The sequence below is a fragment of the Bubalus kerabau genome, chromosome 21 (assembly GCF_029407905.1).
Source record: "Bubalus kerabau isolate K-KA32 ecotype Philippines breed swamp buffalo chromosome 21, PCC_UOA_SB_1v2, whole genome shotgun sequence".
Taxonomy (NCBI): domain Eukaryota; kingdom Metazoa; phylum Chordata; class Mammalia; order Artiodactyla; family Bovidae; genus Bubalus; species Bubalus kerabau.
In genome coordinates this window covers 63,186,622-63,210,438 of record NC_073644.1, presented here as the reverse complement: position 1 = coordinate 63,210,438, position 23,817 = coordinate 63,186,622, and the positions used below count along the sequence as shown (strand labels likewise).

At 47.3% G+C, this 23,817-nt stretch overlaps 1 protein-coding gene across 1 annotated transcript in view; it reads right to left on the bottom strand.

The window, feature by feature from the left end:
- CDH20 (cadherin 20) overlaps positions 1–23,817 on the bottom strand; it is a 98,115-nt gene that overhangs the window by 38,596 nt on the left and 35,702 nt on the right. Inside the window, exons 2-6 of the mRNA XM_055559200.1 lie at positions 18,124–18,517; positions 8,236–8,530; positions 7,372–7,491; positions 4,399–4,566; positions 885–1,072 (exon numbers count right to left, since the gene is read on the bottom strand). Of these exons, the coding sequence (XP_055415175.1) occupies positions 885–1,072; positions 4,399–4,566; positions 7,372–7,491; positions 8,236–8,530; positions 18,124–18,369 (1,017 nt within the window). The 5' untranslated portion in view covers positions 18,370–18,517. The remainder of the gene's footprint in view (positions 1–884; positions 1,073–4,398; positions 4,567–7,371; positions 7,492–8,235; positions 8,531–18,123; positions 18,518–23,817) is intronic.

Below are 23,817 nucleotides of genomic sequence, written 5' to 3'. Positions count from 1 at the left end.
ATCCTAAAGGAGATCAGTCCTGAATATTCACTGGAAGGACTGATGCAGAAGCTGAAACTCCAATATTTTGGCCACCTGATAAAACACTGACTCATTTGAAAAGACCCTGATGCTGGGAAAGATTGAGGGCAGGAGGAAAAGGGGACGACGGAGGATGAGATGGTTGGATGGTATCACCAACTCAATGGACATCAGTTTGGGTAAACTCCGGGAGTTGGTGAAGGACAGGGAGGCCTGGCGTGCTGCAGTCCATGGGGTCACAAACAGCCGGACATGACTGAGCGACTGAACTGAACTGAAGGGTACCCTTCCTGTAAAATGATGTCATAGCCAGTGTTTACATGTGAACAAAAGGAGTAAGGGGTTTTCTCTGTTGTTGTTTTGTCTGTGTTTTTGGCCTTGATGTACAGCACACAGGATCTGAGTTCCCTGAACAGGGATTGAACCCGCACACCTTGCCCTGGGGTTTCCTGGGTGGTGCTAGTGGTAAAGAACCCGCCTGCCAATGCAGGAGACACAGGAGATGCGGGTGGACAGATCCCTGAGTTGGGAAGATCCCCTGGAGAAGGAAATGGCATCCCAGGCAAGTGTTCTTGCTAGGCTAATCCCATGGACAGAGGAGCCTGGGGGGTTACAGTCTGCGGGGGTCGCAAAGAGTTGGGCACAACTGAGCAACTCAGCCGGCACATGCCCTTGCCTTGTAAGTTGGAGTCTTAACCATTGGACTGCCAGGAAAGTCCAAGAGGTTTTTTTTTTCTTAATGATAGGAAAGTGTTTATCAGAGGATTTAAAGCAATGCTATTAATAATATAACAGTCCTTACTAATATTGCACACACGCTCAAAGCCTCCCCTGAAATGACTTGGAAGAAGGAGCTCGGTTACCTTCTTCACGGTTATGATGCCCACTTGGAAGTTGGGATCCGTGTTGATGTCAAATGCGTCCGCCCCGTCCCCATCCACGATCCTGTACTTCATCTCCGCGTTGATTCCTTCGTCCAGGTCCTTGGCAAACACCCTCCCCACAGTCGAGCTAACCGGAGCTGATTCCAACACACTCATCTGGTAATGTTCTGTGAAGAAGTCAGAACATGCAGTTTTCATAACCTGTCACTACACAAAAAAAACGCCTCCTCCCGTATCACATCACATCCGCCACGCTGTGCAAAACATCTTTTTCATCATCCAAAGTTAAAACTTGAGTTCTACCAATGAAAAAACTGAGATCCAAAGGGCTAAGCAGACGTTACTGGGTCATCGCCTGCACTGGATGTCGGATGAGGAGGGGCCAAGATACGTCGATCACAATCCCAGGAGTAGGACAGGACAAAAGCAAAAATATTGCTTACCTCAGTGAATGTACCTCCAGGGTGGTAGGGAGTGCCTTGTTTTCCAGTCTCTCAGTGCTTCCTGATGCACTGGTCCCCCAGTGTTAATTCTGTTGTGGTCACAAAGTGCGCGTGTATTCCGTTTGTGTTTGAGGCGCACGCGTTTTCCTCTGTGGCCCGGCCGGCACGCCGAGCACCCGTCTGTGTCCAGCTGTCCACGTGCGGTGCTGACCAGCGCCCTGCAGAGCAGGCCCGGCCCCGGAGCCGCGCTCCGCCGGCTTCTGCGCTGGCCGTCCCTCGGAGTGTCTGCACTGGGGCCTGCGCCCTGGCGGCTTCTTCACGGACTCATCTCGGTGCTTCTAGTTCTCTTTTCTGGAGGACGATACCCCCAGAGTTCTCACCTGTGTGGGGAGCTCACAGCCGGTGATGTTCTTTTCAGCCTGATAGCCCGAATCCCCTCGTTCAGTTCATGTTCATCTCCGCGGAGGAGCATTTTCATTAACTTGCTTCTCTGGGGCTCAGCCCTTTGACGCTCCTCACTCTCCTGTCAGTCATGGTGTGGATGACCACAGACTCAAGCAACCAACCACCTTCTCGGTACCTCGGTAGGTACACGGCGCCTCTGGTTCTCCTGCGCATTGCGGGCTGTGGGGTGTGACCCTGGGAAGTCGGGGTGTGAGCGCTGCCTTCTCACATTGACCTGGGGGCTGACGGCACCCAGCCAGCGCTCAGCAGCCTCCCTCGCACGGGAGGAGAAACGATGCCTGTTCTTCGCCAACGTGAGCCAGGAAGTGGCTAATGTCTGTGCTAAACCGCAGGCGCTTGGATTTCATGATCTCTTTGCATTCTCTTCCAAAGTTGTTGATGGAGCAGACTTTGCTACTGCAGAACATGTTTGGGAAAAACAATTTTCTCCAGGGAAGTCAGGCGTTCTGTGTCAAAACAAACATCTTGTCCGTACAATTTCTACACATAATGCATTATATTAGAAATAAGCAGCCTGAGGTCTTGATATTCCATTATATTTGGTTAAAGGTGACGGAGCTTCTTCAGTATAAAATAGGGGGTGTGTCATTGTGTCAACAGCCCCTAATCGGTTATGATAATGTTTGTGAAAAGGAAGGAAAGCAGGATTCAATCTAACTTCCCTACAATAGGTCCAAATCTATATGAACTGTGTAATAACTGCTCTTCTTCCCTTTCTGCCTTCTCGGAGATACTGTCTAGTCTGATTACAAAGCCAGAGGACAGTTCAAGGATGTTCAAGAATCTAGTGTGCACAGTGTGAGCCATTCATGAAATGGTAAAGATGGGTTAGCAGAGCACGTAAGAAGCCAATCCATATGTCATTTCATAAACTGTTTCATGATGCTCTAGTCTTCTGAACTGTAGAACCAATCAACTTAGTAACCTCCTTGTTCATATCACTTGTAAAACACTCATCTGGGATCTTGTCTTTCGGTTTCATCTCATGGGGACTTTATGGATACCAGTTGTATGTAAATATCTGAATTTTACTCCTGTTTTTACATAGATAAATGGTTTACCCACAATGTGGCTTTTCAGCAGATGGTCTGGTTTGGCTCTGTTTTCCTTTAGTGGTTATTGATCCTGGTTTCCCTGGTTGAGTCTTTCACCTGGGATTGGCTCTGCCGCTCTCACTTCTCCAGTTGCTCCCTTTTAGAATCTGCTTCTCAAATTCACACCTCCATTCCTGGTCTCCTTTCCATAGCCATAGCTCTGCACTCCACCCTCCTTAATCCCGCCTGAGTGTCCTGCTGCCGCTTCATGTTCGAGGCAGCATCTGTCTTCCTCCCTGCCTGCTTGCCGCTTGTCCCGCTGGGATCCTCTGTTTCATCCATTAGTACAATCTTTTTCCCTGTCGCCCAGACCTACAACATCATTGTTATCTTTGACTCCACCTTCCCTTAGCCAAGAAATCAGAGATAGAAATCCAAGTTTTCTGATTTGTCCCGTTGCACTACTTCTTCTGTTTCCTTACGTTCTTATCAGTTCAAATCTGGCCCATGCTAAAAGCCTTCTACCAGACTCCTGCTTCTAGTCTCCATTCCTGCCAACCAGTGCTCTGCGTGGCTATCAGCTTAGCCTTTCTTTATGACTCTCACTTGCTCAAAAATTTTGCAGTGACTTCCATTAGAAATGGAACATTTGAATCAATAAAAGAGCAGGTCTTCATTTTCGGCATCTTGGAACATAAAATTACATTTGCAGCTTTATTTCTAGGGCTTTATATCCTATATCTAGAATGTTGCTCGAAACAAAGTTTTTTTAAGTGAATGGACAGCTTCCCCCTTCTGGAATGTTTTCTTTTTCCTCCTGTTTGACTGTGTTAATTCTTCAGTACCTGGTTGAACTCTCATCCTTTTACTAAGTCTTTCACTCATCTTGGTTTATCATGAAGGCGTCATTCTGCACTAACCAGGTGGCACAGCAGATGCTGCTTCCTGCTTCAACTTTGATGAGTACCAAGTATATGTTCTCCCAAGTGGACTTTAAGCTTCACAAGGTCAGGGATTTTGCTTCAGGAATCTTGTGCCCCTGATGCCCAGGGCCCTTACAAAGCAAGCACTCAGTGCCTGCTGTGAATCAGGGGGTTAAGTGATCTGGTGGGTCACTAGGCTCACCTCAAGCTTTGGTTGAGTCTCCCTGCATGCATTCTCAACAGGTACAAAAAATCGATTCTTGTTGGAGAGAGGTGAAAAAAACTTAGATGTTACAAATCTAAGGTTCATCCCTACCCAACAAAATCTTCTTGCTTAATATTTAATTGTATGAGGGGAGTAGTCAGGGCATGACACTCAAGGGAAAAAAGGGTCTAAAAGGGCTCTGGAGGGAGGTGATAGTGAAAAATAGAGAAACACTGGTTTAGTGGTCTGGGAAGTTGGATCTAGGAGGGAAATGGTGATGTGAGAATTGCATGATAAATGTCAGAAAGGAACCCAGGAATAATTGAACTCAAAGAGGGACTCAGACCGGCCTTTCTCTTTCGCCTCCGTCACAGCTGCGTCCCTCTGACTTGAGAGCTGCACTCTCGCCGGTTGGGTACTCACTCTGGGGGAAGCGGGGTGGGTTATCGTTGACATCTGAGAGGGTAATGTTGACCGTCGTGGTCCCCGCCAGCCCTCCGAGCTGCCCTCCCATGTCCTTGGCTTGGATGATCACTTCATAGTACTCTTTGGCTTCTCGGTCCATGTTCATGAGCGCAGTCCTAATTACCCCTGCAGGATAGAAACGAGCTTTGTTTTTAAAAGCAAAACCACCAGTCCCATTTTAAAGACTGGGTTCTAGGCTTCTCCCTGTGCCTTGTCAGAGACGCAAGGCACCTGTTTTATTATACTTGCGGTCAGAATGTCCTTTTAGCTCAGTCGTGTTCAACTTTCTGTGACCCCATGGTCTGTACCCCGCCAGTTTCCTGTGTCCATGGGATTTCCCAGGCAAGAATACTGGAGTGGGCTGCCATTTCCCTCTTAAGGGATCTTCCCAACCCAGAGATTGAACCCGCGCCTCCTACATTTCAGGCAGATTCTTTATCACTGAGCCATCAGGGAATCCCCAGCTTAAAAAAAAAAAATGCTGTACTTAAACAGAGGGTGAATGAGTAAAGATTGTTACAGCTGGAAGGGCCAGTTCAGTTCAGCTCAGTCGCTCTGTCGTGTCCGATTCTTCACGGCCCCGTGGACCACAGCACGCCAGGCCTCCCTGTCCACCACCAACTCCCGGAGCGCCCTCAGACCCCTCTCCATGGAGTCGGGCTTGGCGGGCTGGTTTCTACGGCGCATTCCCGAGAAAGACCAGCAGGTGGCAGCAGTGGCCCTCGAACAGACCCGGGACCTGTTGGTCTGCAGCGACTTCAGGGCGGCTCTGTCTCACCAAACAAAACTGGGCTTCAGGTGGGGAAACAAAGCCTCAGTCAGCAAGTCTGCGATTTTAGATCCTTCTCCTTTAGCTCTCTCTCCAGTCGCTAGAGCCCTACTAGTGTGAGGGACTCTTCTTCCAGCAACCTCATTCCCAGGCTGCTTGCTCCTGCCTCCCCAGGGCCTGGAAGCAGGGGTGGAATTCAGATTTGCTCTTCTTTGTCGTTGTATGTTCAATCTGTTTTATTAGGTTCTTCCTACCTCCGTGCTTCACTGTATGCTGTGAGTTAAGACAGCATAAAAGATGCTCTGAGATGTTTACTGTTAACATCCGTACGAGATGAGCTTGCCCAGACGGTGTGTAACATCAGGGTATGATAATGTGCTTCCATTTAGGGAGAGGGGTCTAAGTCAGAACCCTGTGAAATGTGTTGTTTTGATCCTGCCAAGGATGTGTGGGCATGTTTGATCTTCCTTTTAACGCTTCCACTTAGAAAAGTTGACTTCTGTACTCTCTAGGCAAAGATTAAAGGCTTGTTTACTGCACGTTTACAACATGACCCTTGGCTCAGTAGACCTTTTGCATACCACGGGGAGAAATGGGGAACTGCAAACTGTCCTCGCTTTACTCCCATAATGTATATGTCGCATTACAGCAGCAACAGTCTAAAGTGAAATATGCAGTGTTTTCTTTTTATAAATGCTCCCTGGGCATGGCAGTAACTATCTTTTTATGTATTTTTGACCTTAACACTATAGATGCCCCTTGGGAGCTGTCAAAATAATGTAAGTTTCCTCTTAACGATGTAAAGGACATATTACCCTCTTCCTGCCTGTATTTTTCCTCCCTGTGGGCACCCCCTCATGGTCCCTCCCTCCATTTGTAGAATGGTTAAAATTACTATTTTATAGAAATCCCCAACTGGAACCTTTTTTTCTTTCCTCCTCCTAATTTATACTCTCTACTTTTATGACATAATTTTCTGAATGCCTGGTTCCCCGAGGAGTTCTGGAAAAAATTATATCAGGTTGCTAATAAAATGTGTTTTTTTCTATTTCATGTAAAGAGATGACTTTGAGTGTTTGGCCTTGACTTTGTCTCTGTGGTTGTAAGTTTCTTTACTCCATTTTTTTTGTTAATTACTCTTAGGTCCGTATGTTAATTTTCCCATATGTAAAATGAAGTAATAATGCTTCCATATATTTCACAAGTTTACAAGATTGTTGGGACACTCAAATATGATGAGATCTATGAATGTATTTTAAAAGGGAGAAAGTCTGGCACAAGTGCAAGATAACAATATGGAATAATATATTATTATATATTAATAGCAATGATATCTGAGTTGCTCTGCCCAATTCAAAATGGTTAAAGGGAATTCTTCATAGATAAACTATACATTCTGTTGTCTAAGTTCCTGAGTAAAACTGAAAACAAAACAGAACACCCAAAGCAAACTGACTTGTTGGCTGTTGCCTTGTCCTTTTCTAGACGTGGCCCGTGCCTGCCCAGCTCCCTAGGTGGTCCCCCTGTCGGAGCGTCCCACTGAGCACCTCCTTTGTCGGGGCCCACACCCCATGCTCTGAGCTCCCTTCATTCCAGCCTTGCTCTCGGCTTAGTACGGGGTGGACTGGTGGGAAGAACGCTGGACCGCAGGTCGGGGGACACATCTACAACCGGGAGCGCTTTGTTAGGTCTCCAGTCACGATTTCCTTATCCACTAAGTGAGTGGCGATGGACTGGAAGATTAGCCTAAGGCTCTTTCTAGTTTCAAAACCAATTATCCTGGTTCTATAGTGAGCCCAGGTTACTATGCCAGTCCTCTTGGGTCTTCTTGAAGTTATGAAAGACCTTACTCCTGGGGAGTGAATACAGCCATAGCATTATTGATATTATTATTTTTTTGAAGGCTGGTGAGGAGGTCCTTTTGCAGAGGCAGTTCTTCGGGCGTCTCCCAGCAGACCAGCACACTGTCTGTACACCGCGCTGCTCTGACCCCATGGGCAGCGCTGGTTTGCTCTCTTCATCCCGACGCTTATAACCATCTTCCGAGCTGGTGCACTGTCTGCAGAGTTCTTGAAAAGGAGAGTTGTGTCTGTCCTAAATCGCAGTTACAAATTAGTAGAGAATAAAACAAATACCTCTGACTCGACTGCCCCGGCACGTACCTGTTTTGGAGTCCACAGAGAAATACGGCTGGCCCTGCAGGATGCTGTACACCACCCGGGCGCTGTTGCCGTAGGTCGGGTCGTCAGCGTCGGTGGCCGTCACCTGGATGACAGAAGTCCCTGAGGAAGAGAGGTGGTGGACACCTGTTCAAGCTGAGTTGCTCAAGACTGGATGCAAGCCTGAATGGGCAGTTTTAAAGCATTTGCAAATGTTATGTCTGCTTCCTTGGGAGGGTCTGTTTCTAGGTCAAGCTTCTATAACTGCTTAGCACAAAAGTACCTCTTTAGTGGGGATGGGAGTTATTTGTGTCTTAAATTCTTAATGACTTGTAAGGCCAGCGCAGGCTTTGGGCCCCGCATTCCTCTCTCGGTAATACCAAAACGCTTCTCCCTTATGAATCAGACATTATCTGCCTGCCCATCTATCACCTATCTTTTGTTTTGCTTTTTAAGAACCAGAACTGGGGATTGCCTGGTAGTCCAGTGGCTAAGACTCCATGCTCCCAGCGCAGGGGACTCCGGTTCAGTCCCTGGTTGGGGAACTAGATCCCACATGCTGCAACTAAAGATCTCCCATGGCGCAACAAAGATGGAAGATCCCAGATCCCAGGTGCCACAACTAAGACCCAGTGCAGTCAGATAAATAGGTGAATAAAAATCGATTCAGGAGACCCAGAGCTGAGTCACAGTGCCAGGCTTAGTGTTGCCGCTGTCTGCACTGTGGCTGATTTCACGTCTGAGTGGCTCGGTGCAGCTTTGTGTTTTGGGGGCTGTTCTGCGCTTTCTCTCCTTCTCCACCTTGAGGTGGGAGGGCCTTCTAGAGGGGGACTGCTGTTGGTGAGGATCAGTGCATGCCCGCCTTACCCACTGGTGACATTTCCGGCACTGTGGCGACGTAAGGCCCGTCCAGGAACTTGGGCTCGTTGTCGTTGATGTCTTGGATTTTGATGATGAACTCGGACTCCGGCTCCATCGGCCTGCCCGTGCGCCTGTCCAGGGCCTGAGCCCTGAGCGTATACTGGGCCCTCTCCTCCCGGTCGAGCCTCTGAATGGCATGGATGTCGCCAGTGGTGTCGTCGATGGTGAACACGACGCCTGCGCCTTCTCCCGAGAGGATGTATTTGATGGAGCCGTCTCCCCGGTCCATGTCTGAATGAAGCTGAGGGGGAAAAGCACCGACTTCTCAACAGGTGTCGAAAATACACAGATTTTCAGTATGGTACAAGTGTATGATTTCCTTTCAAACAGGAAGACTTTTTCCCACTCAAATGTTTTAAATGTCTACAAAGAACTAACCTGCTTTGAACACGGCTGTATCAAAGAGCAAATATAAGTTGATGAACAAGCAAAATTTCTCCACTTCACATTCCGTGTCCTTAGTACTATTTTTAAAGTTCCTCTCCCTGAGAAGTACAGAAAACAGGCGTTCTGGAACGTGTAGGACCCGTATTGTATTGCATCCCCTATTGTATTGTCCCATGTACAATAGGAGCAAGTCTAATAAGGAGGAATCCAGCTTTTCCATTTAATCTTTTTTAAAGGATGAGTGTAAACATTTAAAAATGTAAAAGTGTTGATGTAAATTATTTTGGAATTTCAAAAACTTTAGGACCGTCCAAGTTGGCTGAGAAGCTGATGAAGCAGCGAATAAAAACAGTCTGTGGCCACTGTGCCATAGATACCAAACGACTTCTGGGGGCCCTTGAAATTCTCTCAATTCCACAGCTTCCCTCAGTAGGACTTTGCTTGCTTCTGTTGCAGGTATCAAAATGGAGTTTTACAGCTGGTTATTATTCTCTGTGTCAGGGTATCTATCATTTTGTTGGGACCCATTTCTGGCCTTGTAATTGACTCACTCAAATCTGTATGTAGAAGGTTGTGGTAGGCACATGCTTTTATCTGCCCATCCAACTATATTTCCTCCCAAATTACTCTGTGACTACTCTCAAAATGAGCCCAGGGGCACAGTGCTCATTTTAAGCCTAGAAATAAACTCTTGCAGCTCTAATTATAGACAATGTGTATAAGTGGCAAGAACCCTAGAGTTTTGTGCTATCTTATAACAGTCCTTCTCTAAGAGGGCAACGAAAAATTAGTTACACTTAGTCAGTCATCACTAACTCTTGTTGCTGGGCTTGCACAGTTCAGTGATAAAGTCCATGAGATTCAGTTAATAAAATAGACCAGTTTAGGCCAAAGAGGCAAATATATCTGGCCTGAAGACTATCTGTATCAGTTATAAATTGAGTGCCCTTGACAAATTATTTAATGTTTGTAATTCTCAAGTTCCTCATATTATAAATGTAGAGAACAGTGTTAATTCTTCCTTTGAAGGTTTGTTGGGATCATTAGAAATTAATGTATGTAAAGCGCCTAGAGTTCCCATAATAGGAAAGCTATAAATGGGGCCAATTATGATGATGATGTACATGCAGAGAGAGAAGGGTGTTAACATGCCCAGCTCTCCCGTACTCCCTTCGAACCTCCAGGATTGCAGCAGAGACGACAAAAGCAGCCTGTTGGCGGTTCTGTTACGCACAGCCCATGGTAAAGCTGGGGAAAGCTGCCTGAAGCGCTGCTGGGACAGCATTAGTCTGAGTGTTAAATGGCACGGACACCAAGAAAACACCAGAAAGTGTATTCACAGCATCTTGAGACAAGGATGGGCTGGGAGGCTGTGGCCGGCTTTGAGCTGATCTCAGACGGACTCACGGCCAAAGCACACAAGCAGTGATTTTGCTGCCTAGAGGAATTCAGCTGTGTCTTATCAGAGAAGGGAAATAAGAGAACAAAACTGACTGGAAAAATAGCTGTGGATTTTTTTCTACTTAAAGAATTCTATTCAGAATATAAAGTCCTCACATTTCCTCATTCCTTATACATTATTATTATTATTATTTTTCACATTCTACATCTTCTATTTATTTCGTTTAAGACAAGCAAGGTGCCTAGCTCTTATTGTGTAGAATGCAAAGTCATTTTATTTGGACCTGGCCACAAAGAAATGAAAATCCATTCCATCTGGAACTGTGTTCCCAGGCAGAGGAATGGAATTGGGAGGAGGAGGACAAAGATCTAAGGATTTAAAAAAAATCCTTATATATTTCTGCATGTTTACATACATATGTATATACATATGTAAATTTAAATATAAATATGTGTAATTTTAAGGCATATAGAATAGGACTTTCACTTAGAGTGAAGTAGGGCATGGCAGATTATCCAGGGGAGAAAGAAAGAATTGAAGCTGACATTAGAGAAAATATCCAGGGTTGTTTGGAGATATACTAGCTGTCATCTAAAAAGTTTGTCCTGTGAAACTTAAGAAGGTGAAGCGTCATTGTGATTATCATTGGCCAAGTTCAAGTTCTCTGCCTACGGAGAGTGCTTAGTAAGTAACAGGAGGCTAGAGAGCTTTGCTGCTCAAGAGATGGTCCTGGCTCCTCAGGAGTCACTCGGCTGGCTGACGTCAATGGCGTCCGGGCTGAAACTGGATCTGTGATCTTGAGTTTTGTCTGTATTGAGAGAAGAATTTGAGGCACTTTCTAGACTGAGTTCCTCGAAGTCAGGAGCCGTGTGGTTTTCATCTTAGTGTGAGTCTCATGTGTAGCAGATGCTCGGTAAGGTTGTGTGAACAAGTGGTACAGGGTGTAGTGCTGGAGTTAAAGCTTTTAGTGAAAGCAGGTTGTCTTTGTCTTAAAGGAGCTGGCAAGCATCGCCCAGGCAGCGTCTGTGCATCTTTGTGCACAGGAAAGCGGGGAGAGCCTCACAGAGAAGCAGGGCCACCTCCTAGGAACAGGAAGCCCTGCTGTTGCTGTTCAGCCCCTCAGTCCTGTCCGACTCTTCTCGACCCCACAGACTGTAGCCTGCCAGACTCCTCTGGCCATAGGATTCTCCAGGCAAGAATACTGGAGTGGGTTGTCATTTCCTTCTCCAGGGGATTTTCCCGACACAGGGATTGAACCCATGTCTCCAATGGCAGGAGGATTCTTTACCTCTGAGCCACCCGGGAAGCCCAACAGGAAAAGTACCAGCTGTGAAAAGTGCCTGGGTCTACTTACATATAACTCATTTCTAGGGAATATACATTTGACCCTTGAACTACGTGGATGTGAACTTTGAGGGTGCACATATATGTGGATTTTTCGTTTTCAATTCTAAATGCTGCAAAGAGTCCTACGCATGCATCTGTGGAGCAGAACCTCGGATTCAGAGAACTGTGAGCACAGAGGAACTGTGGATATGGACTGCAGGCCAGCTCTAGAGTTACGCTTGGATTTTCCCACTGTGTCGGGGTTGGTCCCCTAACCCCACATGACTCAAGGGTTAACGAAAATAATGTCGGTTCAGGATCTAGTCAGGGAACAAACGCACACCAGTCATTCTAGCAGAGAGAATTTAACATGAAGGATTGAAAAGGAAAAATGTTGAGGTATCATTGGAGATGATAACCAGTAACTCGAGGAAACAGCTTGTGCCCCTCTGGCTGGGGGAGCAGAGGGCAGGAGTTGGGAGCTCTTGGAATCTAGACGTTTGGAGGAGGCTGGGCTGGAGCCCTCTGAGAAGGGAGTGTTATCCCCTTGGGCTGGGCTCCAGGAGTTTAGAGGTGCCCCCCACCCCCAGCGCCCACCCCCATGGAGCTGAGACTCTGACCTCTGAGAAGAGGGTGTTATCCCCTTGGGCTGAGCTCCAGGAGTTTAGAGGTGCCCCCCCTCCCTCAGCGCCCACCTCCCATGGAGCTGAGACTCCAACCTCTGAGAAGGGGGTGTTATCCCCTTGGGCTGGGCTCCAGGAGTTTAGAGGTCCCCCCCCTCCAGCGCCCACCCCCTATGGAGCTGAGACTCTGACCTCGGAGAAGGGGGCACCCTCCAGTGGATGTGTGAGGCTGGGGTGTGGAAATGGTTCCAGAAACCAGAAGCAGCTCCCAGAGATAAAAGGAGCGAGTCCCTCTCCTCCCGCCTCTGGTTCTCCCCCTAGAACATTCCACCCTCAGGACCTGGGAGCTGCTTGGAAACGGAGAAGCTGTGATGTGCAGAGTCCCAGGCCCGTAGAGTATGGGAAGGAGAATAGAGAGCTGAGAGACACTAGCCTAGTAGCCAGCACAGTGAAGTGAACTGAACATTAGGTTCTCCAGTCACAGAATGTACATTTGGTTGCAAAAATTGCAAAGAAGAAATATTAACAGCTTTTCTCTCAGTCACTCAGGAAACTGGAATAAAAGCATGCTTTATATGTATCCATATCTAATTCAGCTCACACTGACTGAGCAGCAGCGCTCTGGAGGAAGGCGCAGAGCTTCAGGAATGGAGTTGGTACCACACAGTTACCCCCATCCTGGGAAAACTTAGCTTTGTTACCCTAGACAGAATAAGACAGCTGGGTATCCTACTTAGCCTAACCTTGCTTTCGTCTCTAAGATCTTGAGCCAGAGGAGTAGCGAGTGACGGGAAGTACATGAAGCTCAACACGGGGGTGATGGCGCTCCTTTTCTCCGTCTTTCACGGTGCCGCGTATGGTTCCAGGAAGGCAGTGAGTGCTCACAATTTGTGGTTAGACAGCTTCCACGCCCTTGTTGACCTCAGCATGACTCGGGACCACAGATTCGTGCACGAGCACAAGCTCGCTGCATCCACCTCTTTGCATATGTCAATATAATCTCGCTTTGACTCGACACTGCCTTGTCCCTGGGAAGCCCAGTGTGGATTTTGTAAGGCCATACCAATTACAGCTGATAATTGTTGCTGTACTCCTTTCTGAAAAAAGCAAATACTCAGGCAGGCTTTCTAAACAGACGTCTTCCAGAGCTCATGGTGACGAGCTGAAATGCCCTGGGAGAGAGGGATGGGTTCTCTTTCAGGAGAAAGTAAGGGGGAAAAGTGCCTGGGTGAGTGAGAACACACCTCCCACCTTCAGGGAACAGGCTTGGTTACATTTCTGGTCTCACTGACACCATGGATTCTTCCGTGTGTCTCTCAGGGCGAGGTCTAAAGTCACGGCCACATACAGGCCAAAGAAAAAGAAAGCCCATGGCTTCGGTGTCAGATTTCCTATTAACCTTCTGTGTAACTTTGGGCAAGGACCGTAACCTCTCCGAACCTTCCCTTATTTAAATTATCCAGGAGAGGTGACTTAATACTTATTTCCTAGCACTGTTACGATGACTGAACCGTCTGCCTTATGCGCGTGGGACTGGCATGCAGCGCTGTGGCACCCCAGGAAAGCGTCAGGCCCCCTAGTCTTTCTGAATTTTCTGTGCTAGGTGTGTGGTGTCAGGGAAATGTAGGCAAGGCCAGGACGAGGTCTCAGTTTGTGCCCTTGGGAGAAGGAAGGAGGGCTCGAAATTGTACAACCACACAAAGCAATTACTGAATACAAAAGTGTTTTCCAAAACTTATTTTAGCAGGAGCTATGTACTCCTTGGAAGGAAAGTTATGACCAACCTAGATAGCATATTCAAAAGCAGAGACTTTACTTTGCCAACAAAGGTCCGTCTAGTCAAGGCTATGGTTTTTCCTGTGGTCATGTATGGATGTGAGAGTTGGACTGTGAAGAAAGCTGAGCACCGAATAATTGATGCTTTTGAACTGTGGTGTTGGAGAAGATTCTTGAGAGGCCCTTGGACTGCAAGGAGATCCAACCAGTCCATTCTGAAGGAGATCAGCCCTGGGATTTCTTTGGAGGGAATGATGCTAAAGCTGAAACTCCAGTACTTTGGCCACCTCATGTGAAGAGTTGATTCATTGGAAAAGACTCTGATGCTGGGAGGGACTGGGGGCAGGAGGAGAAGGGGATGACAGAGGATGAGATGGCTGGATGGCATCACTGACTCGATGGACGTGAGTCTGAGTGAATTCCGGGAGTTGGTGATGGACAGGGAGGCCTGGTGTGCTGCGATTCACGGGGTCTCAAAGAGTCAGACACGACTGTGCGACTGAACTGAACTGAACTGAACTGATGTGTGTCTAGTTGGGAGAAATGTTTTGTAAATACCGAGTTGCTAGAAATCTTTGGAACTCTGAATGGAAGATGTATTCATGATGGAAAATGCTTTTAAGCTGGGACCCTGAGAAACTTGAACATGGCTGAGCGGAGAGGAGGGGACGGTGTGTGCCGGGCACGACAGCGGCATGCACACACCTCTGGGGCAGGGACCGACAGGGTGTGTTGTGTTGGGCTGGTAAGGAGACCCAGCCTGACGGAGATCAGGGTGAGACTGCAGCTATCCCAGCAGGGGGGCTCATTTTCTGGCAGTGCTTGCCCTGTATGCTGAGAGCTCTGATGAGCACTGCAGAGCGACAGCGCTTCCTTAATCAGACGAGTGACGTGATGGGAAGGGCGCTTCAAGGAGATAAAAGGCCCGAGTCCCGGGGGGAGGGCCCAGGAGATCCTCCCTTACTAAGCCCGCTCAGTTAATCTAATCATGAAAACCCGGAGGACCACAGGGAGGACAGATCTGGAGAGGATGAGTGACTCAGAGAAAGTGGCAAGGGGATACTGGCAGGATGTGACAGGTGCATGAAGGAAGAGAAGGAGAGGAAGTCAAAGAAAACCCACAGGTTCTGAAGCTCGGGGTTTGCGGGTACATGAGGTGTGCGCTACTGAGCTGCTCAGCTCCGTAAGGAACGCACTAGGCTGCTGCCACCAGCGTCACTCGTCCTCATCCGACTTCTACTACAGGGCAACCATCACTAAGATCTTACTCTGGACCCGGCACTCTGCTAAAGCACTTTCCCTGTTGTAGTCAGTTCACTTAATCCTTATCACTCTAGGAGGCAGTCGTGTCTGTGTGACAGGCACTGTGTTAGGTCTTGTGGGGGAAATGCAAGCGGCACCCTTGTCCTCACAGAGCTTATAGTCTGGTCTAAGGCTTCCCAGGTGGCTCCAGTGGTAAAGACTCTGCCTGTCAATGCAGAAGACACAGGAGACTCAGGTTCGATCCTTGGGTCAGGAAGATCCCCTGGCAGAGCATATGGCAACACACTCCAGTATTCCTGTCTGAAAAGTCCCATGGACAGAGGAGCCTGGCGGGGTACAGCCTATGAGGCTGCAAAGAGTCGGATGCGACTGAGAGCACGCGCGCGCACACACACACACACACACACACACACACATGACCCCAGCAATACAGATATAGACAAATGAACAACTTAGATATTGTAGGTTTTGATTAGAATAGGGAAAGCCTAATGGTAGTGAGAGAGTCCAACAGGGGTGTGCCTTAGAGGACGGTCAAGGCAAAGCTAGGTGAGAAATGAACCCTCGAAGATGAAGAGGAGCCGACCCCGAGGGGAGCCACGAGGAGCGCGTCTCACGATGCGGGGAGGAAGGCAGAGCCGGCTAGACTGGGAGCTGCCGGAGGCCGAGTCCCCAGGTCTGGGTGGAGACAGGGCGGCAGTCAGAACCCTGGCTGAGAGGGCGGGAAGGGCAACGTGCCACGTGGCGGGGGCCGGCGTGGGGGGGAGGGAGGTTGTGCCACGTGGCGGGGGCTGGGGGGTGGGCGAGACACGTGGCGGGGGCCGGGGGGGGGGGTCGTGCCACGTGGCCGGGCCGCTGGGGGGTGGGGGGCGAGACACGTGGTGGGGCCGGTGGGGGGCTAGTGGCAGGGGCTGGCGGGGGGGGGGGCGAGACACGTGGCGGGGGCCAGCGGGGCGGCTGTGGGAGGAGAGGCCCCGAGAGAGGAGGGCGGGTCTGGGTGGCTCAGAGCGCAGCGGGAAGGCCCTGACGGCCAGCAGCAGGGTGATGCGGTCTGTGTCGGCCGTGTCCGCCTCTGCGGCCCCGTGGACTGTAGCCCCTCGGGCTCCTCTGTCTGTGGCATTCTCCAGGCCAGAACCCTGGAGTGGGGTGCCATGCCCTCCTCCAGGGGATCTTCCCGACCAGGGGATCGAACCTGGGTCTCCTGAATTGCAGGCAGATTCTTTACGGTCTCACTCACATTTCAAAAGATCGTGTATGGAGAGTGGCCTCGAAGGAAGTGCGGGCAGAAGTAAGGATGCTGCTGGGGGGACAGTAGTTTGCACAGGTTGAGATGACGGTGGGCGCGGGGGTGAGACGGAGGAGGGTTTGCTTGGCTCCGGACTAACGCGATCTGCAGGCGCAGGGACCGAGGGGAGGGGCCGCCTGACCAGCAGGGCCCGGGCTTAGGAGCTGGGAGGTGGCAGTGCCGCCACGGGGACGACCGAGGGCAGACTGGGTTCGGGAGGGAGACTGGGGACGCTTCAGTGGATGGAGGCCAAGGAGTTCTAAATGCGGAGCAGGAGGGTTTTCCTTCTGAAGCTCGGACGAGTGGTCTGAGCCAGAGACGGAGGCTTTGAATTCACTGCTTTAGGGGTTTGAAGCCATAGGGGTGAGTTTAAAACCAGCCCCCAGGGGTGGGTGTGATGGGGAAGACGCCACAGGTGGGCAGGGAGGACCGACGAGAGGCTGAGAAGGGAGGAGGAAGAACAGGGCTGTGAACGCCGTGAAGCTGAGGGAAGAACGTGAGTCAGGATGGAGGGGCTGGGCAGCGGCGTCCAGGGCCCCCGTGGGGCGGCTCCGTAAACTGGACCCTCAGCTCTCGCGGTGGGGAGGTCCCGAGGAGCCCCGAAAACATGGCATCTGTGCAGAGACAGGGCGGAGGGCAGCTACCTAGGCTCAGTGGTTTAGCCACTAAGTTGTGTCCAACCCTTGTGACCCTGTGGGCTGTAGCCCACCAGGCTCCTCTCTCCGTAGTGTTCTCCAGGCAAGAATGCTGGAGTGGGTGGCCATTCCCTTCTCCAGGGGATCTTCCCGACCCAGGGATCGAACCCGGGTCTCCTGCACTGCAGGCAGATTCTTTACCGACTGAGCTACCAGGGAAGCCCACCTGGGTTGAGAAGTGGGTGGAAGTTGAGGAAAGAGCTTAGGTAGACAACTCTTGAGAAGCTGTAGTTCTCTTATTAGCCTTCTTCAACATTTGAGGAACCAGGTTAAGAGGACTTAGTGATCCGCCGAGAGTCACTCTGGAAGCAATTGGCGGAGCTGGGTTTTGCACCCACATGTCTTTGACTCTGAAACCTGCACTCTTAGCCTGTGTGCTAAGCAAGTATTTAAGTTATTTGAATGAATTATTTATTTTCTAATTAGTTCCTTGTTTCCCGTGTTCTCTCACTTAGTTGCTTTTGCAAAATGGCCTCTGATTAACATCCAAATAAAGTAAACACAGGAGAAAGCCACGATTAAAAATGAAATGATGCTAGATAAATCAAGGGATTTCGAGTGTGAAGTCTATAAATATATTCATTGATCATCTCCAGCAATCCTAAAGCACAAGCTAGGATCTTCTGAAATGAAGAATGTTTTATTCTTTTTTCTTTTTTTTCATTAAATTTTGGCCTCAGGCAATACCTGTGGAAATGCTTTGAAAAAAAAAACAAACCCCAAGCTCCTCCCTCTGCGTTTCTCAGTTTACTTCTTCCTTATCCTGTTACTCCTGAGGCTGCTGCCGCCTGTATGAGGACTTGAACAGTTCTTGCAGGACCCAAGTCTTTTCCTCCAGAAACCCAGTTCCTAGCCTTTCCCACTCAGGACAGAGGCAAGAACAAAGAGAGAAGCCTTTCCTTTCTGACCCGTATCTGACAAAGCGAAAACTAGATCTCAACTAGCTGTCAGTTAACATACCTCTAGTTTAAAATTGTTCTCAGGCCTCAGACTGTACGAGCTTTCATAGTTCATATTCCTATTCAATTTCAATATCCGGTATTCGGATAACTTATCGGTCTCTTTGGCAGTTCTTACCTTGCCGACATACAGAGGGTCAGTTCCAGTGTATTCCTCCAGAACAAAAAACTGGTTCCACACCCAGCTCCTCTTTGTCCGCAGGTGTGGCTGTGGCTTGTCTGACAGGAACGCTTCTAGTCTGCCTGGCAGTGTCGGAGTGCCCGAGAGAACAGGGGTTGTAAGGTCCATCAGTCCCCAGAAGTACAAGGACACGCCAAGTCCAAGCCAGCTCTTTGCATTGCTCATTCTACCAGAAGTCCACATGGGATGGCCAGGTTTCCAGAAAGTAAAGTCCAGGATGACAAAGCCACTGCACTTCAGTATTTTCCAGATAAAAAAATAATGCAGTTTATTGAACACTTATGCTCCCAGTGAGGTCCTGATCCAAGCCCGTCTGCTTGAAGTCGGCTTCCTGTCAAGTGAAGGAAAACACAGTGTGATGACGTCAGATTCTTTCCTGTGGGCTTATAGCAAGTTTTCAAGAAATATCAGTAAATATTCGGCTTTTCTAGTCAACAAATGAAGGAGTCATGACATGTTACTGCTTTAGAAGTGTTTAAGTAGTAAATAATATTTTGATAAAAATAAGACAACTTATCTTGATATAATCAATCCCAAACCTTCAAAAATGGATTTCAGCAGAAATAAAACTAGTGAATAAATTCCTTCACATTGGTAACTAGAGGGATATGCTGTATTATTGATTGGCTTTTTGAAATATTTATGATAAGACAACCTCCTACATTCTTAAAAATAGCATTCATTTCCAAAATTGGCAACTAATATTCATATTTTCATTAGCCCAACTGCTTTTCTTGGTTCCTTAGAAAACCAAAAGCAAAATCTAACCATCTTTTTTTGCCACCCACAATTATATTTTGCTTACTCCATGTTATTGATAATATTAGGAGTCAGACTTCATTTATAAACAGCCATGGATCACTTCTGACTTTAATCATTCTCTGAGCTCATGGTGGAATTTGAGTTTCACACTCTACTGCTTCAGCTCTGAAGCACTGATAGGGACTGCTAATGTAACCTTTCTAGGATCCGAAAGGTCAGTTAATCATCGTATCATTCACAGTAGACTTTAAAGTGCTATCAGTCACATGCTTCCCTGGGCACAGGAGAGAGTTCTTGCCAACATTATTTTTCCCCTGAGCTGAAAGACTCATTTAGGCAAAGGGATGTTGACTTCTACCCTGGGGACTCCTTTTCATCAGTCACACTTCTTTTGTTGCTATGAGGTCAGATTGGCTGGTGACCTCACTCCTGAGCTATGACCTCATCAACCTTTTCTTCCTTTACTTGGGCTGGATGTAATGAGCTGGCCTAGCACTCAAGCCATTCTGTCAGAACTGTTAGAATGTCTTCTGTGGGCTTAATATTTTCACTGTTACGTGGAGAACTGCTGTCGTCTTCTTAGAGCAAATGTGTTTATTCGGCCATTTCAGACCCAGGCAACTAGGTAGTGCTCCGTTTCTACAAGCGGCGAAATCCACGCACTGATGCTGGCTCAGTTACCACTCCCCTGCCATCATCAGAACTCGTGCTAGCTTCCTCTCAAATACTCGCTATTGAAATGAACAAGAGAATTAAAAAGATATCCTGTAATAATCCCATGCAATATGCCATTTCACTTCTGTAGAAGAAATCATTTGAACGAGAGCTGATAAAGAGGAATAGGGTGGGGTAGACTATCGAATTTCTATAACAGAATGGGAGGCTGTGCCTCTTATCGGTTCTAGCTCTAGAGGCAGATTGATTGTCAAGTGAAGGCTAGCTAGCTATGTCTTCTTTTGAGTGACATGTTGGTTAATATTAAGAACAATGGTGTGCTGGAAAGGGGGTCACCAAGTATTACTTGTTCCTTTTCTCTTTAGACTGATCCACGGAAACCCAGCTCACTGATCCTTGTCTAAGGGGAGACCTTCTGGGAGAAGGAACCTTAACCCCAGAAATGAATTAGTGAAAAAGATTGGTGAGAATTAGCTATGCAGTTGTAGGGAGCTAGAAGATGCAATAAAGGGTATTACCAAAAAAAAAAAAAAGGCTATTGCTAGAATGAATCCTGGGATCAGTAGCCACAGTGGGAATATTGCGTACCTTGTGAAACACAGACCTATCTGTAATTTTGCACATGTTTGCTAGACTAAGGGTCAGACAGTTTGACCCCTGGTTCTGCTTTCATTACCTCTGACTGGTTGATGTCTATGAATTTTTATTCCTCTATTAAGCAGTGAATGCTATTAATAGTTCTCCCACCTACTTCACAGGATACCCATGAGGATTTGTTGGGACAATGTATGTGAATATGTTCTGTAAATGACTAAGGTGCCAGCTGACAATTGAACAGCCACACAAGGAAAACTTACTGAGTCATGTGTAGAAGTGATGAAGCTGAGCCTGAAACATATCTCTTGGGCACTTTTGGGGCCAAAATATATATATATATATATATATATCTGAAAGGGCCCTATATATATATAATATATAATATATATATTACATATATTATTTTACAGATCTCTGCGTCTGTGATAAGTATTACTGGGGAGTAAATTCTGGCCCAGACCAATTCTGTAATAGCCAAACTTTTTTTTTTCTTTTTGATATGAGGAAACATTGAAGAACTGTTTGAAAACTTTGTAGAGAGAATTTACTTTTGGGGTCACACTTATCAAAGATAGAGCTCAAAATGTGTATTAATGCATTTCCTTGAACGCCTGTGTCTCATACGTGTGCCTTTGTCTAAGCATTACTTTCAGTGGCTTTGATGACTTTCTCTATCTACTTTAATCATGTCACTTTGGGCTCTAAGTGAGCAGGTGCGTGTACGTTGAGTGAGGGGCTGGGCCATGCAAATGTCCCCTCTCCTGCTCCCATTACTAAATGTTCTGAATGGAATGAGTTTTGAGGAAATTTCGAGAGGAATTTTAGGGAATTTTAGGTAGATTTTGAGGAATTTTAAGACTGTCCGTTCTATTCTCCCATCTCTAACAAGCTGGATATGCATTCTTGCCAATTAAAACCTCCTATCTTTACCTATAAGTGTGATCTGAAGAGCTCAGGGAAAAAAGGAGGCGTTCTGTGGAATCTTTGTGATGAATATTTTGTGGGCTGTTCAGTTGCTTCTGCTTTCATCTCTCTTTCCTGCCCACTTTGGCCTCCTACACACCAGTGCAAAGCCCTCGCGTTCTTCCCTTTCACGAGCAACGCACAGAAGTGGCTTCTGGATGTTTGGGGCCTGTGGAGCCCTTGGTGACCCCGTGAAAGGGCTGGTGGTCCACATGTCCCACTCGTGTCCCCTGTGATACACCTGAAATTCCAAAGCCCACAGTGCCTGGGAACTCTTTTTGTGTTAAATAACTCGATGGCTACAGCTGATTGGCAAGCACTTTCTTCCTGCTTTCTTAGGATGGAATGCATGAAAAATACTCCCTGCCTAACTTTTCAGAAAGCAATATCTGGGTTATCCAATAGTTAAAGAAGAGTTATTCTTTTCACAATTAGAGTTGTTTATGCAGGTGAGGAGAAAATTGGTTCTGTCAGAAATACTAACCAGTCTGCAATTATTATAAATAAGATGGTTCTCATATTCATGTTTTTTTCCTCCAGGGTAAGAATAGCAATGATGTGTCTAATGCTGGGCTAATTGCTGTTGTTCTTATAAAGGGAGAGACTACTATATGTATATATAGGTCTGTTTTGAAAGACCATGTATGCTACATGAAGACAACATTAGTGGAAATTGACTTCTGTGTTAAATGAGTCTTTTGAAAGTTTTTTTTTCCCTTCCCATCCTGCCTGAAGAAAGTAAACAGCTTGGTAATGAACCCAGTAGGAAGAAATTAAAGTTGTACATAAAAGTGTGCTCTCAGTGAATTGTTTATTTCGTTACTTAAATTTGCTGTGATATTTAAAATGTAAGGGAAAGGAATGGTTACTGCTTTCTCCTTGAAATGAACTGGGCTTTTATGGTCTCCCTCTGATTTCTGTCTTCATTATTCCAGTTTTCCCAAGCTTTTCGTGGTTAATGGAAATACTACTCAGTAAGCTCAAGTGACATCTCGACGGAAGCAGGAGAGTCAGTCACCTCTGTTGCTGACTTCCTCTAAGGATGGGGGTGGGGTTGTTTTAATTTTCTGTTCTGACTTCATGCTTTATAGCGGTAAATGGAGGCTGTGTTGCTGTGGTTTCCGACAGCTAAACTTCTTAAGCCATCACTTTTACTTATAATAAGAGCCTCAATAATGTACTTCAAAAGAAAGGCAGAACTTTGCGAGGATCCTGGATATTAGAGTGAAGTATGGTGGTGCGTCACGAGGAGCGTCAGCATGAAACCAGACGCATCTCCGCGCAGTTACCTCACCTCCCAGTCAAGAGTCTCTTCTGAGAAACACAGACGTTTCACTGAGGAGTCAACCCCTCTGTGTGGAGGACAGGTGGTCCCGGGTGTAAACTGGAGTGAAAAATTCATATGAAGATGGTGTCTGTGAATATGTGCAGTTCACAAACAATAAGGCTCCCACTGGGGAAGCCCATAAAGAAAATATTTTCAGTGCTTCTGTAAACGAGCTTTCAACATCCCTGGGTCTGTGTGTGCATGTCTGTGCTACTGACGAAATGGAAGTGGTGTATAGTGTAGGTTTGCATGCTGGAAGATGACATAGTTCCCTGACCTGAAGCCTTTTTCTTTTCCTACAGATGTTCCGTTTTGCTTTTCAACTGGGCCGTCACTAAGTGAGTAGAGGCTCGGATCCTCTGTGGCCACCGACTCACCAGCCTCCCCAGATCTACCCGTCTGTGGAGGTGACCGAGTCTCAGCAGAACAGCAGAACCAGAAGAGGTGGTCCAGGTATGAGGGTTTCTGGATCTGGGCTGTGTGCTCGCTTCCAGTCCCCTACTCCACCCTTACCTGCCTAATGAATGACACTGCCCCAACTCCTCAGTTAACGTGTCTGAAATGGGATATATCTTAAAATCAGTACGTAGGCTTAATGTGGTCCTATTTCCTCTCCCATCTTTCAAAGAAGCTGTTAATAAATTGATGGTGTGTCTAGAACTGAAGAATTATGCTTTTACCTTTTTATAAAATCGAACGGAATTCTTAATTTCCATAGAGAGTTCTTAGAAAAGGTAGTCATCACTCTTATTTATTTTCCTTTGAATTCCTGCTCCTTCAAGTCCCTCAAAACCTATGGAAAACGTGAGCCTGAAGGCCGGGCTCTTATAGTTCTCACTCAAGGCGTGATCAGCCCCAGAAATCTTCCCTTTCTCCCCACTTGCTCTCCTTGCTCTCCTCTCCTTCCCACAACCAGATTAGTTTGGACGAGGGAGTGCTGTTTCAAGATGTTCAGAAATGGAGCTGTGGGGTTGCTGTGGCAGAGGGGGAGGTACAGGGTGGCTTAGTTGAAGGTTTTAGGAACAATATATGGTTTTATGTAAGACAAGGGGTGTGTGAGTTTGAGTGTGTGCATGTGTGTCTCCCCATGTGGGCGAGAGGAACAGAAGGAAAAAATGGTAGAAAGCTTGAATTATGTAATTAAGAGCTGGCTTTGAAAAACCTGATCAGTCCCATAATAAAACCTGTTTTGTATATCCCGTGTAGAGGTTGCCCCTCCGGCTATAAATTCCCTAGCTTGGGTCATGAATAAAGGCATTTTGCTTTCAAAATCCTTTTGCTGGAGTTCAGGCCCAGTTCTTTGTTTT